Consider the following 15710-nt stretch of genomic DNA (forward strand, 5'->3'; position numbering starts at 1 on the left):
CTTTAACTGCATAAAAACCAGAAACATCTTTAAATAAATACTAAGAAAGTGCATCACAGCCCAGAATGAGGCAAAAGGAATTCTATCTACGTGTGTGTGTGATTTAAATGATCTAAAACATGCAAAACAATGTTTAATACTACTACGGTCCTGTACTGCCTTATTCTTTAAATCTTATAACATCTTATAACAAACGTAAATCGACTCTCGTCAAAAGGAAAAAGACCTCCGAGGATCGTTATTGCTGAAAACAGAAGAAACTCATCACAAAGCAACAGAGTGACGTCGTCAGCCGAACAAAAACTTCATCGCTGTTTTAAAAACGAGTCGGAAGTTTGAACTGTTTCCAAAGGAAAGAGTAAATACTGCTCATGTGGAGGAAAGGGCCAAAAAGGAAGAAGCAGATGATTCGTATGGAGCCGACTGTAAAGGGGTGTTTGCTTTGAAGGAGCCAACGGGGGGGTGAGGATGAGGGTTTGGACATTTTGCCCCACCCCCCCACCTCACTGTTGAGTCGTGCCCAGTAAACCAGCCGCCTGGTGGCCAGTTTGGGTCCAGCAGGTTGAACAAACTCGTTCTCCTGAGCCGTGCTTCACGCCCCAATGAGGCGTTTTCTTCAAATCACTGTACAGCAGTCTGGGAATCGAACCCCCGAGCTTCCTTTTGGAGTCTGATGTTCCACTTTTCCACTTCCCTCATCACTTATATACTGTACAACTGCAGGAGATTGTGTTGTCTACACACGTGTGACAACAAATAGCCCCCCCCCCCAGTCCGCACCGAGGGGCTGGACTGTTCAGAGACGTTAAGTTACAGATTTGGGGAATTGGCACTTGACAAATAAATAAATAAATAAATATGTAGAACACATCAGCAGCTCTGAGGACGCCATCGGTCTGAGACAACGTCCGACTGGTCTCCAGCCGCTTGTCTCCAGTGTGTGCACAGGTAAGTCTGGTGGAGTATCAGTGTGTGTGAATACTGATGTGGGGGGGGGGGATTATTTTTTTGTTGAGCTGTAAATGTGTGGTTTAGTCCAGCGAGAGCAGCGGCTGCATGTTGTCCTCTCCGCTCTTGACCTTGTCCGGTCGTTTCAGGACGCCGGGCTCCACCACCGACTGAGACCTGCAGGGGGACAGAGCAGGACAACTGAGACACTTGAAACTGATTCTCTGTTCACTTCCTGTTTGAGTGATGTCACGCTGCTCAGCCGAGTCCTGCAGGCTCTGTGAGTCAGAGGGTCTCACACACTGCTCATGATGAGTTACTGTGACACTGCATCACACCACACGTTGGCCTATCGGGGGAATGACACCTCAGGAAAATGTCAAACACTCTCAGAGCGACATCGAGCCACAGACACAGCGAGAGACCGTCTGTCTCCGGGCTGAGGACAGAGACTGGACGTCCCTCTGAAGGTCAAAGGTCTCGACGTTATGTGTCCACAACACTGTGATGCAACCATCGTGTCATTTTAAAGTCCGGGGACAGAAATAATGTTTTAACTCTAATATGTAATATTTAGTTTTATTTGATTTACAAGAATCCTGGATAATTTGGCTTCATCTTTATTGAGTCTGTGATAAGAGCTGTGCAGGATCTCACCTCTTCATGGTTTTCGGGGACAGGTTCTTCTCCAGGTCTCTCTCCAGGTCTTGCACTGACAGGGTGTAGGACTCCGGGCAGTAGTCCGTCTCCTCGTCGTAGGCGTGGTCCAGCAGCGCTCGAGCCCACGTGCCCATATCGTACGGCGGCATCATACCGCCGAGCTCCGACGGTAGGATCTCAGGGTGGATCAGCAGATGGAGGCTGTTCAGGTTGTTGCCGTGCATGAAGATCTGCACAGGGACAGGAAACACACGGCTTAAACTGACTTAAACTGAACTTGAAATTATTTTTACTATTAAATGTCTGCCTGAATCAGAACCACTGGTCCTGATCCCAGCGAGGGAACGCACCCTCTTCCTGGTCTTGTCTTTGAGGAAGGGTCTGATGACCGTGTACAGAGCGTGGATGTACCACGGCTGGTTCACAAAGTGGATTCCTCCAAATCGGGCAGGAAAACTGTCCTGTTGGAAACAGACACAAAACACGGGTAAATACAGAGATGACTTCAGGAGAAAGTCTGGAGCCAATAAGCCCAAATATCCAACTCTGGCTGAACAAGAGGAGTTCTCTCATCCTGAACAATGAAGCTCCTGCAGCCTTGAACTAAAGAAAACCTTAACAGAAGCTTTGCAAGATTTGAAAAACGTATTTAACTGTGATATTTAATAGTTTTTCAGAGCACAGACAAAAGAAGTCGTCCTGCAGATACAGGGATTGAATCTGGAGGAAGAAAAAATGATCTGATCCCTCTGACAAGGATCAACTTAATCATAAAATCAATCAAACCAACAGACGGGGGTGAAAACATGACCTCCTTGATGAAGGTCAATTTGGGAACATCTTGATTCAACTGGTTTTCGTCGCCCATAACAAAGAGCCACTTTTGATTCAGAGGCTTTTCCAGCTAATGAATCAGGACTTCTGTGAGTTTCCTGTCCCTCTTCATTAGATTAGCTCGGTGAACGGGCTCTAATCTCATCGTGGATAGGAAATGGTCTCGGTCTATTTCAGGGTCACAGCCGAGTCCTGAGGGAAATGATTGTGTGTTCGTATACAGGTTAGTGAGTCAGGGCCGGACACAGGGTTCCATAGGAGGCTGGACACAATCATCATAATTACAGTGTGTGTGTGTGTGTGTGTGTGTGTGTGTGTGTGTGTGTGTGTGTGTGTGTACGACTCATCCAGGCCGAGGCTGCCGGCTACAAAATGCTTTGCTCCTCAGAGACTTACAGTATTTTACCATCAACATGAGCATTTGTCTTTAAACTCATGATTCATGATTCCCATTGACCTCAGTGACCTCCTGACCTTTCATTGAGCCTCAGCCAGGTTTAGCCTGAGTGCATCTTTAAAGGTACCGGCCCCTGATGTGGGTGGGAGTGGTCCTGAGACCACGAGTCCTCTCTGATCTGGAGCAACAGATATGACAGAGCACATCCCGAGACTCTTAATGTTGAGCCTGCGTCTCCGCTCCCTCTGGACTCGTCTGACTGAACCCCCGACACACACTCTGATGAAGGGACCTGCTGCATCATACATGAAACACTGAAGATGGAAACCGAGCTGCAGGCCTCAGCCGCTCCGGAGGGGCCGGAGTCCGAGGAGGAAGCAGCTTCTGTCTGAGACACGTTCAGACGGAAGGTGGAGGACACCAGGTGAGAGGTGTTTGGAGACAATGCTTCATGTCTCATGATTGAGATCTTTCTCAGGTTTGATACCATGAGAACTAATTTAAAGATTTAGAATAAAAATAATGTTTCCATCTCATGTTATTTGTCTGTTACAGGAGAATCCGTCAAAAAGATGATTTAATATAGAAGAAAGATTTTTAATCACAGCAGCTTCAGGTTAAAACCAACAGGACGTAACAAATTAATAATAATATAATAATAAGAGGAAAGTGTCTGTTCTGCTGCTCAGAGCTTCAGAATAAAGCGTCAGTTCCACAAACCGCTGCAGCCTCTTCTCTGATGTTCGGCCTCTCGGAGGCAAATGTCGATTCCAAACAAACCAGCGACTGAGGGGATTTATTTTTGGCTTCTCGCTGCAGGTCGCGGCCGCCTGTTCAGTTACAGCAAAGGTTGACTGAGATGAAAGGGGACAGATAATAAAGAATAAGACGAAGTCCATCGGCAAAGAATCGTTTTGAAAGACAACATCAGTTCAGTCCTGAGATACGTTTTGTTAAAACGTCCCATAAACCCTGTTGCTGGTTTCTCTAAACTGGTTCCAGCTCCTGGTTTATGGTTCCTGGTTTTATTCTTCTACAGTGTTTTAGAAATTCATCAGAATTAATATTCTATTTGTTTTGGATAAAACATATATACGAGTTCAACTTTACAGAAAGTTTACATATATAATGGACCAGAGGAAAGAAACACTGAGAATACATCCTGTGTGTATTTTGTTGTGTAGCGTCACAGTTGCCCTTTGACCCTCGACCACTAAATTCAAATCGGTTCATCCTTGAACCCAAGTGGACGCTTGATTCTGACGTGGGGAGATTTCCTCCCAGCGTTCCTGAGACACCACGTTCACAGACACAACGTGCAACCGAGTTCGAGTCCCTGAGCTCGACTCGCAGAGCAGCTGAGGTGAAAGCCTCTGACTCGCATCGTGAACCGCTCTGCAGGAGTCTGTGGTCGTAGAGCGTCTCTCTCCGTCGTGGCTTCTCCACCAGCTCGTCAGGTCGATGAGCTCCGTCCTCTGCTGCTGTCACTTCCCATCCACAGCACGATGAGCAGACATGTCCCCCGGCGAAAAGGAGAAGAAATAAGACGACATCCATTTGAGAGCTTCTCCTCTCAGGACGTAAAGTGTAGCCCTGGGTGACGACCTGTTCTTTACAGAGGCCACTTCGAAGAGAAGATGGAGCTGAACGTTAAAACGAGTTTTTCAACCAGGCTGTGACTGGGTTCACAAATAAAAAGGGTTGAAAACAAATCAGATCTCTAATAAATCAAGTATTTTACTCCACAGGACAAAGTCAGTTCAGCTTCTGTTTGCTCTCTCTCCTGCTGTAACACAGTCAACACAAATGTCTGGTTTCTGTTTAAGTATTATCCTATAAAGCTTTAGAGTCCAGTTCACCTATAGCTAAGTGAGTAAGCGAAATTGAAAACCATATTTCTCAAATCCATTAACGAGCTCTGATACTGATTCTATCGCCTCGCTCTGGTTCTCGTGCTGGGTGCGTTTGCTACAGTTCACCTGGACGTCCAGATTGTGGCTGAGGATCAACAGATCTGCTGCCAACACACAGAGCGAGGGCGAGAGAGGGAGGAGGCGATGGAGGGGGAGAGAGAGGCAGCCGCTGAGGAGCGATTTGCTAATCGCTGCGTCATGACTCCTCCGAGCAGGAAAAACACTCCCTGCCATTCTTCACCCAGAGTCAAAGTGCTGTGTGCATCTGTTTCTGTTAAATCATCCAAACGGTTTCATGTTCTGTGTCATCGCCTCATGTGTTCATTTGAAACCCTGTTGGATATTGACATTTCTCTCTTGCTGACCTACATGGTGAGTAACAAGTTAATGATCCTCAGGAGGATCAGGGGAAATGTTGAGAAGCGTCACGATGTTAAAGAAAGACACAAACACTCCTGGATTTTAAACACAGGACACATCCTTTTGTGGAAACGTAGAAAATACGTAACTTCCTCTGTGGACATAAAAATTGAATCTATTAAAAAAAATGATAATAATGTAAAATAACTATTTCTTTACTTTGTTTGTTTAAAATGGATTTTAACTGATGTCTGGATCTTTACACTATTAATAAAACATCACAAATGTATAATGCATTTACAGTATTTTGTGACGCACTCGACCGAATAGCTGCCCCCCCCCCCCCCCAAGCATTGGAAGACGAAGAAAGACGGATAAAATGTGTTTCTGTCTCCGTACACACACACACAGACACACACAAACGCACACACACACAACAATAGGCAGCCCATCTGGAGGAGAGGGTAGAGCAAGCTAGCGCGGCAGTCGGACATGTTGCCGTGGCAACGTGGCAAGGGTGGGATGGATCGGAGGAGGAGGAGGAGGAGGAGGGAAGACGAAGCACATCTCATCAGGCTACTGGCTGAAGAAGATGTTGCTTCTCTCAGCCTCTGAAGTAAACACGGCTCTGTGGATGATTCCTGTGACTCACTGTGTGAACTCATGTTTGATCAGATGTTTGGTGTGGACGCTGCCGGTTGATTCCCGAGTGCGACAGAATGAATGATCACCTCAGTGTGGTTCCAGTGCTCGGCGGCTGTAACCTCCCACCAGCCGCCCGCCAACACTGTCTGTGGTGAACAATGATGGAGCGACCGAGCTGAGGGGGGGGGACGGGAGGGGGGCGAGGGGGAAGGGGAGGATGATGATGTGTCAATGGGGGCCGGGGGGGTAAAGAAAACAAAAGTGAGGATGGGGGGAGGCCACTTGGGACCGGGGGAGAGGGTGAGGACACTGAGGACGCCTGAACGGATTTAAACACCACCATCCAGCACTTCACTTCCATCAGGCTGAGACACAGATCCCTCCTCTACACACGAGTGGTTTCATTAAGTTTGAACCTCACAGCGTTAAAGAAAAGTCCGGATCTGCACCGACATTCACCGGGTTCGTCCCTCACCTGCAGCACATCAGCCTCATGGTTAGCCAACCTGTTTTATTTTGTGTAATCTTGCTAATCAACAACCAAATCCACCGACAGGGGACCAAACATAAACATAATCATAATTTCTGCACGTGACAGAAACAAGCTCCTGGATTCAGTTTGAATTATTTAACGAAGGCCCGGTCTCATTATCCTCCTGCTTCCTAAAAGCACCACAGACGTTATTTAGTGAACAGCACAGCGATAAATAATTCCCTCATGCTGGACTCACCCCACAAGCCGGGGGACATTAAGAGGTTTGGCCGAAGCAAATGACAAAAAAACGCCTAATGGACAAAATCCCAGATCATCATCTTCATCATCTTCATCATCATCATCACTGCTGCTGCTGCTGCAATCTAATCAACTCATTTCTGGGTCAAGGTCGATCCGTCACCACGTTAGAGCCAAATCCTGCAAATCAACACGAGACAGGAGACGATTCCTCCAGCTCAACGTCATCAGTGTCACTTTCACAATAAAAGCAGGTTGAACGCATGACGCTGCAGTCGTACATTACTGTGAGTGGCAGGCGCCTGATCTGAGGTCAGCGGGGGGTCAGGCTGCGACAGTCCACATTAACCAGGTGATTCATATCTCAGGGACAAGACGTTTAAACAGCTCGTCCACTCGTCCACCTGCAGCCTCCACTAACAGCTTCTCCACAGTCATAGAAACGACTCAAACATCAACTACCAATAAGAAAAAAGGTTCCGTGTGTAAATGTGGACAAACCCGGCTTTTTAAGGAAGGATTAATTTCCTTTGAATGTTTTTATGCTGTTTATTGAGTTTGTTTTGGACAAGCTGCAATACACCAGATAATAGAAAGCTGTTTATAAACTTTTAAAAGAAGAAGAACCCAAAAGAAGGTTTTTGCCAACTTGAATGTTTAATCCCTCTTTAACAGTGTAATCCTGGAGGATTAGGACCGGATGGGTTTGAAGCCCGTCGTGCACACGCTCTCACTGTCTCACCTCCTGTGTTTCTCAAGACTCCTTCAGCTCATCTCTTTTATAAGAGCATAAAAAAAAATGGGTTCTTTTCACGTGAGTGTGTAAGTGGAGCAGCGCATGTTGTGTATCCAAAGAGGAGCCGGCACACAAACCACAGACAACACAGTGAGTGTCACAGAGAGCCGGGCGGCACATTAACAGCTGGACTGGACTGAGGGTCGAGTCGAGGACGCCACGCTCTGCTGCGTCAGCTCCTGAGCTGGACGTGTCCATCACTGTCCCTTAGATTCTCGCTCTAGAGAAACAAACTGCAGAAGTCTAAGAATTCCATCTAATCCGCTTTCAGACATGGACTGAACTGCAATAATCTGCTGAAATGTTTCCAGAGAGACGGGGAGTCAGCTGCTGAGGACAAGTGAAGCTGGAGAGAACGTCGGAGTGAGCCCCGGTGGGAATACAGCAGAATTATGACTTGTGCTCTGATCTAAATTTCCATTCTTCTTAATCTATGAGCAGGTTTCTTAAAAAGCTGATTCCAGATGTCTATTTAACTCTCATTGTCATGGTCCCTGAAGATGAACCATAAGGGCGTTTCTTTCCTCGAGCCAAAGTTTCAACATTTTACCAACAATCAAAAGCCGATGACCAGGAACTTTGAGACCAATCAAGCTCCCCTGAGGATGAACCCTTTGATACAGGAGATATCTCCTAATCTGACATTTGTGGTTGTAATAAGCGTTGAAGCCTCTAGGGGTCACCGGCAGGGATCAGACTTCTGGTGTGATCAACACGCTGTGGCACAAATCTGGATCCCAAGCCACGTGGCCTACATGCTGCTTGTGACATAACGGAAATCTGACTAAAGCTGGTTCGAGTCCCATCGACAGAGAGAACGTGAACATGTATATCTGCACTTACTGTAAAAACAGCAATTGAATAAAGTCTGAATATTTTATTTGAGGCAAAAGTCAGATTTTCTTCCTCATCGCATTTCATGTCTCGATCTGGACTCGTGTCTGTTTACATTCAATCTCTCCCTTTTTAGCATGAATATGAATCATGTGTAAAATAATAATATTAAAGCAAAGCAAGACAAGACTAAATTAAATCATCTTTGCACATAATTATTCCAGAGAGGAATGAGAAAGTTAATCAGAACGTGAAGATCGTCCTCACCTATAATTTAGTTTTCCAATCCTTTCCCTCTGTAGGAAAATCACATTGAATTGGATTCTAGGTCCCTGATGATTCCAAGTTGTGTTATTTGCCAAATGGATTTGAATCAAATCGATCCATTATGCATCTTCCTTTTGTTTCCTACCCTGACGGAGGAGCAGTGGTTCTCAGCGGGGAATGACTCAGGGCTCAGCTAACAGCTCCCATCAATAATTCAGGCTCTAATCTGTGTCTGGAGAAACGTCAGAAATGTGTTATATATGGACTCGTCACATCGAGGCACCAGAGCCAGTTAGTCCCCTCGGCCTGAAAGAGGGAGAACGATTTCCCCCCCGGCGGCGCATCACCCCCACTCCGTGCTGACGGGGCAGAAAACTAATGTTTGCAGAAAGTGGAGGAGGTGGAAGAAAGTTCACAGGAAAACTTTATTCATTTAAATCTTACTGGTTACTGACAAACTAATTTGATGGATCATATTTACATCTGTTTCCTATGTTCCTTACAAACCTCCACAGAGTTCCTCCCCCACAGTCGAGCGTCACTGGGAACAAACCAGTGAACAGATCTTTGTGCAGCAGCTCATCACCACAGGTCAAACAAACAGACGTGAGGACCCACTCTGCACTGGTCTCATTTCCTCTGGGAATCACTTCAGAATAAAGTGCTGTATCATTCCCTGCTTAATAACCAGCTGCAACAACTTTAATGTAAATTCAATATATCATGTTCTGATTGAATGCGAATGTAGAAATGCTCATGAACAGGTGAAGGGAAAAAGCTTCTTATCTGCGGGAACTACTTGACCTCTGGATCTTATTTCGTCTCCATATTGAAAATGAAATGAAGAGAATTCAGTGACAGTTTGTCGTTCACCTCAAGCTCCTGAGATCATCCGACCTCGATGCATCTCACTCCACACCTCCCTCCAGAAACGCTCCAGTCAAATCAGATTTGACTAATGGAGCTAAACACAAATTGGCAAATGATTCTCGAGAAGGGTGAGAAAGCAATAACAGACACACACACACACACAAGCAGCAGATCTGTTACCAGAGGACATCTACACAACTCTGTGCCTTTTCTCCTGCAATCATTTCAATAATGATGTTCTTGGTGTCCTGATAACTGAGGGGACGTGTTCATGAAAAACCCTGAACACACAAACACAGACACATTTCTCTCATTACTCTGTTTTCTGTGCGCTATGAAAGACAAACTGGAAAACTGTCTCTCATTAGAGGAAACAGCAACAAAACCAAACCGAACTGACAACCATGAGAAATCTCTCAGTTCTTTTCTCGCACCATCTACCTGCCAAACGAGCCTTGAAGGAAAAACACAGCAGCCGGCAGTGTGCATTTAAATCTGAAACGTCATTATTCCCTTCTGCTGGTCTTTAAACAAGCTCACGGCTTCGACGCGGCGCTCGACTTGTTCTTAAGTGGAACATTTCGGGAGCAGCGAGGATGATGGGAAGGGAGCTGGAGGTTTGTTCTCCTTCTGTCAGGAACTGAGGAACAGAACTTCAGGGTTGAGTAGAGCTGAGGATTTCTGTCTTTCCCCTCAGCTCCGACAACAAACACAAAGACTCTCTGCTGGAGGACGTGTCTGCTGATCTTCAGATAAATCTTTAAAGGAGCCGCAACTTACATTTATTTCCTGTGTCTCTTTAGCAATCAATTAACAGCCAATAAAACCCCAGACTGTAAAAGGATTTCAAGTTTCCAGTAACGTCTATGGAAAACCCGAAGGAACACATCCTTCCACCAAGATTCATGCTGATCTGTCACATTCCTTTAACAAAACTACCAAGAAGCAGACAAGGTGGAAACATCCCTGTTGAGGTTAAAAATCAAAGATATTTATCTGCTTCATCCTCCAGTGTGTAGTGATTGTTAATCTGTAGTTGTTTGGCAGTAACTGACTTGTATCTAATCTGCTCTGGTTTATGTTAAAGGTTTGTTTAAGCTGAGTTCACTAAAACTAAAGAAAGACCAGAGTCGGGTTTAAAAAACACTGCAGCCCACAGACAGTATCACATCTGACCTGCAGCCCCTCGATGGCCAGACGCAACATGCTGGGAGTCAGCTTGGACGCCTGCTTGAAGGTGAAGTTACTCCAGTCGATGGTGAGGATGAAGCCGTTGACCTGCAGCTCTGGATCCTCGATCATAGATTCCAGCGAGAGCAGGATCGCCCTCAGGATGTCCACAAACGTGTATCTGTGGAGGAAGCACAGAAAACCTTTTATTCTGGAGTTTGACCTGAAACCAGCAGCTGGATTAGTTAGTAGCTTTCATTCAAAGCTCTTTATTATGCAACACATGACGATTCCGCACCTAAAGAGGTTGTGAGGTATAAAAACTTGGAGAATAACGTGGAATCATATTGATCTCATGGTTTTTGTATCGTCAGGTTGTATTTTTTATTTGTCTTAGACGCAGAACTCTGCAGCCAACAGCTCTGGATCAGGAGGAAAGACTCCGACTGGGCCCTGAGAGGTTCAGGTCCCACACCCAGCTCCCATCAGCCTGGTGGGCCTGAAGGTGGGAGGTGATCAAAACACCCAGTGACGCTGAGGTACAGAACACAACTAGTGAAGAAAAGACTTTCACCACATCTGTTTCGCTAACTTTATAACAGACTGGCACGGCTGAAGGAGTCATGGAGTTTCCTGATGAACGATGACTGTATTCCCATATCAAAATGAATACACTTTTTCACGGTTTTCTAGTCTAAATATGTCCCCATCGTCTCTACAGATCCCCCACAATGCAATGCAATGAGAGAAGCACACTCTCTCTCATTTTCGTTTTCCTCCTGGATTTTTTAAATGATTTCACGTTTATGTTATCATGTTTTTAACTCTTTTCTGCTTTATTATTTTTTTCTGTTTTGCTGTGTGATCTTCAAGTTGCTTTGGAAGTTTTCCTGTTGTTCACCTTCAATTTGTTTTAATTGTTAACTTGCACATCTTGTAATTGTGTTTTGAAAGGTGCTATACAGTTAAGGATATTATGATTAATATTCATTAAACATCTTGTTTGAGCTTCACTATGTTCTATGTTCTGTAATCATGGCCCATCACCTGCTCTGGTCCCAGTTGGCTGCGAACAGGACCATTATTTTCCTGCCGTATCTGTCCAGGTTGGACAGCACCCCGGGGAACCCGTCCTTCAGGGCCTGCTTGATGCCCGGGTCCGTGGCTTTAAGGTTCTTGAACATGTCCAGGTTCTGCTGCCGGTACTCGAAATACTGAGCCAGCAGCCGGAACGCCTCGAAGTGGTTGAACTTCCGCGCCCGCAGGAACCTGAGGATGAACGCGTCGTCTGTCCTGAGGAAGCCGATGTCCGGCCGGGTGATGATCATGTCCCGGACCTCCTGGATGTCCTGGTGCAGAGTCTCCGGGTTCTCCTTCAGCTCCGCCTTGGCCTTCTCCAGGGTCTCCGGAGAGAGGCCAGCCTGCAGGTGAGTCATCCTCTGCAACAGCTGTCCCTCCGCGGGGGACCGCGACCCAACCAGCGGCTTCCTGCAGCAACAGGGAGAAGAAGCGTGTGCGGAGGTTCTGCTCCCGGATCAGACGCCGACTTCAGATGGAGGCCTGCTGCTCTGTAATCCACCCTGAACTGCCACAGATGCTGCTGCTATGATGCTCCTGCGATGCATTATCAACATATGGGCCAGCGGCCACTTTTACGCACGGACGCATTTCATTTCCACCTCAGAGAATTCAACTTTGTCCGGATGCTTTTAGATCACGAATCGGGTCCTGGAGGCTTCAGGCTTCAGTGCATCCAACCTGCTGGTGCGGGCGGCCCGAGGCCGACAGACAGCCGCTTCCCTCCATGTCAGAGCCTCTCCTCGCGTTCTCGCTCTTCCTGTGGCACAATGACGACGACAGCATCACCGTCTTCCCCGGCGTCGCTCTCGGCGGCCAGGCAATGCGGCACAACCCTGCAGCACCTGCTATATCACCATGATTCCTCCGCCTTCACAACGCATCTCCATCCGCCGACTGGTCCTGGAGCTGCTGCTGCTGGTCCTGATGCTGCTGCTGCTGGTCCTGGAGCTGCTGCTGCTGGTCCTGATGCTGCTGCTGCTGGTCCTGATGCTGCTGCTGCTGCTGCTGCTGCTGGTGCCGCTCTGTCTCAGATTTGCCCGCTTGTTTCCGCTTCTACATCCCAGTTTAAATCATCGCAGCTTCCCAACATCCTCCACAGTCTGGGTGTGACTTCATTTGTTAAAGACCCAGAAAAGGGGGGAGGTGGGGTGTCCAGCATCACAGGTGCCCCGAGAGGTTTTGTTCCCCTCCTGCCTCCGGGTCCTAGGTTTATTGAGAGGGGTGGGGTGCATGCACTGGGGTGGATGATGGAGGGGGGGGGGGGGGGGGGGGGGGGGGATTACTGTCTCCTCCTCCTCCTCCCGCCGCTGCCGTCTGTTCACTGGGAGAGTGACTGACAACGACAGAGTCTGCGCTCCGGTCGCTGTATGGACGCCAGCGGCGGGGGGAAGGGATGGATGGATGGAGGAGGGGGTGGAGCAACAAGATGAAAGGCAACAGATATACAGAAAGGGAGAGAGGGCAAGGTGGCAGAGGGATTGAGGGATCGAGGGATGGAGGGATGGAGGGATGAGGAGGGACTTGAAAGTGGAGGAGGAACAACGCAGAAACATATAAAGACAATTCATCATAATCTTTGAAATCCTCTCATCAAAGGCGCCGGCAGCAAAGTGTTGTTTTATTATCTGAACTCACATCGGACAAGAAACTGAACAAACCTTCTACACAAAAATCACCTACAAAAATAAACAACAGGAATATTTTTCTGTGTAAATGTCCATTTTCCAAATGATAAATAGAAACATATATCTACATATATATTCACTGGACTTTCTAATTCATCAAAAAATACAGAAATATCCATGAGATGAAATATGATGAAAATTATACGAACAAATACAACATTTCTGACAATATATAATAAAAGGAACGTGGGCTGAATATAGGGGGGGTTGGGGGGGATTCAAATGAGCTGAATGTAAGGTTGGAGGATGGGGGGGGGGGGGGTCTAAAAGCTGGAGGCTAAAAACTGGGGGTGGACAGATGAAGCTGCAGGGAGGAGTCAGGGTTCGAGGATCCACCGGACGACACGTCATGGAAACTTTCTATTACTTCAAGGTTTTCAAGGAATATTTTCTTCACAGTTTTAGTCTTAAAAATAAACCTTAAATCTCCTCAGGCTGCTAGAGGAGAGGGGGTGGCTGCACCTCCTGCTGGTGAGGGGCAGCGACTGCAAGGCAAAAATGTTTTTCTAAGATCAAATCAACAAACTCATTAAGTTTTATTTTCCTGGGAAACTGAGAACTGAGAGGATTGATTCTACTGAGATTAAATGGAGGGTGTATAGATGAATGAATTGATAATGTGTGTGTGTGTGTGTGTGTGTGTGGGGGGGGGGGGGGGTTAACGTGCTGAATTAATTTCTTATGTGTCTGATTTTCGGAGGTTTCTCAGTGTCTGTGTCCTTCAGCAACCAGAGTCACTTTCTCCCTCGGCCAGGGAATCAACACAAGTACACAACAACATAGAGAAGGAGCGAATGTCCCCCCCCCCCCATTCATTGTCTGAAGTGGCCCACGTCCTCACACATGTAGCATCGTCATCCTGCAGCGTGTGAACACCCTATATGGTAGCGGGGGGGGGGGAGGCCACGGCCTGAATTTAGCAAATGGGGGGTTGACAGGGTCCCAGGGGAGATGGGGGGGGTTGGATGGTAATAATTGCTCTCAGCTCTGATGGGCCTCTTAAGGAGTGAATCCATTAAATCAGGGGTCTCAAACTCGCGGCCCGCGGGCCAATTGCGGCCCTCGGGACGATATTTTGTGGCCCTCATCTTAAAATGAAAGTTTAATGTTAGTGCGGCCAGCGAGTTTTATATTGTAGCAACCCCGCTGTTAGCTGCTGTGTGGGACAATGTTATGATGTTCTGGTTTCCTACTGTGTGCCTGTCCAGTGAATGCATTATGCATGTGAGTGACATGGGGGGCGGGGTCGTGTGTGTGTGTGTGAGAGTGAGTGCAAGAGAGAGAGCCTGAAGAGAAAAGAGTGGCTTTGGCTGGAAGGTGAAATTCATAGTTTTCCTCTTTCTTGCAGGTCATGATGTATCCAGTGCTTCATTAGTAAATCACAAGGTGCTGGAACCCTTAGTACATATGACAGCGCAGGTACGACGAGCACAGGTCCCGGAAGGCACATAAAACGACTCTTAAGAAAGCACACACATGACACTTACAATGCAGTGGGACTTATTTAGACTCTACTGCAGTGACGGTATCAGTCTTTGTGTCAGTGATTAATAAAGTGGCATCTTGAGCAAAGGTGACTTCTGTGTGTCCAGCGGAGAAAACGAACGGAACACACACACACACACACACACACACACACACCCACCCACACACACACACACACACACACACACACAATTTGTTAAATTGAAGTCTATTCAAGGGACACCACGGCTCCTCTACGCACACGCTGCGCTGTGAGGTTTTGGGAGCTTCAGACGGATTATTCTAAATTGCAGCAGTTTATAACACGTCATTGAGCTAATATCTACATTTTACAGTCTGGGCTGTTTTACATTATTATTTACACCTGATATGTGTGGATGAATTTTAATGATTTAGATTCCCTCATCCTCTGGTGGTGACATTTACGCAGCGAGCCACAGACTGTACATGACGATGTGCATAATTATTTTGGTTCATCTTAGAAGTCTGCATTTGTTATTATTTTATGAAATTGTGATGCTGTTGTAAAGAAAGCTTTATATATAACTTATTAGATTCTCTTTTTTTAATATTCATATTAATATAATTTATATATAATTTTTTTTCGAAATGTAGAAACCTCAGAGAGAGCCACATGTGAGGGATCCCCCTCCCAGGATGGACAGGAGCGTGATACATACCAGGACCAGGGTGCAGTGAATCCCTTGGCTTCGTTCACATTGTGTCTTCACCACTGGCAACGGAGCAACACGACACTCATCCCCACCAGCAGCCACGCCCCCTCATGTGGGGCCCGACGAGAGGAAGGAGCAGAAGTGTGAGGAGGAGGGAAGAAGGACCTGCACCAGAAGATGGGTCTCACAAGGTGTCTGCACTTGAGTGAGACTACCCCAGATCTCAGAGACGTGATGTTCTCCGTGATCTGGAATGCTACAAGGGAATTATGCAGTGGAGATTACAGATTAAAACATCGAGGGTGCAGATGATGTTTGAGCGTCAATGTTCCTTCTTGTGGTGTCCAACATAGCATGAG

At 46.8% G+C, this 15710-nt stretch overlaps 1 protein-coding gene across 1 annotated transcript; it reads right to left on the reverse strand.

The window, feature by feature from the left end:
• Positions 1–938: 938 nt before the first annotated feature.
• clvs2 (clavesin 2) lies at positions 939–12686 on the reverse strand. The gene is made up of 5 exons (XM_062411790.1): positions 11475–12686; positions 10434–10608; positions 1959–2069; positions 1606–1838; positions 939–1125 (listed from the first exon to the last, which is right to left on the reverse strand). Exons 1-5 carry the CDS (start codon positions 11861–11863, stop codon positions 1032–1034), a joined length of 1002 nt encoding a protein of 333 aa, XP_062267774.1. The 5' UTR covers positions 11864–12686; the 3' UTR covers positions 939–1031.
• Between the last annotated feature and the right edge of the window lie 3024 nt (positions 12687–15710).

Source organism: Platichthys flesus, chromosome 18, assembly GCF_949316205.1.
Source record: "Platichthys flesus chromosome 18, fPlaFle2.1, whole genome shotgun sequence".
In the NCBI taxonomy this organism is placed as follows: domain Eukaryota; kingdom Metazoa; phylum Chordata; class Actinopteri; order Pleuronectiformes; family Pleuronectidae; genus Platichthys; species Platichthys flesus.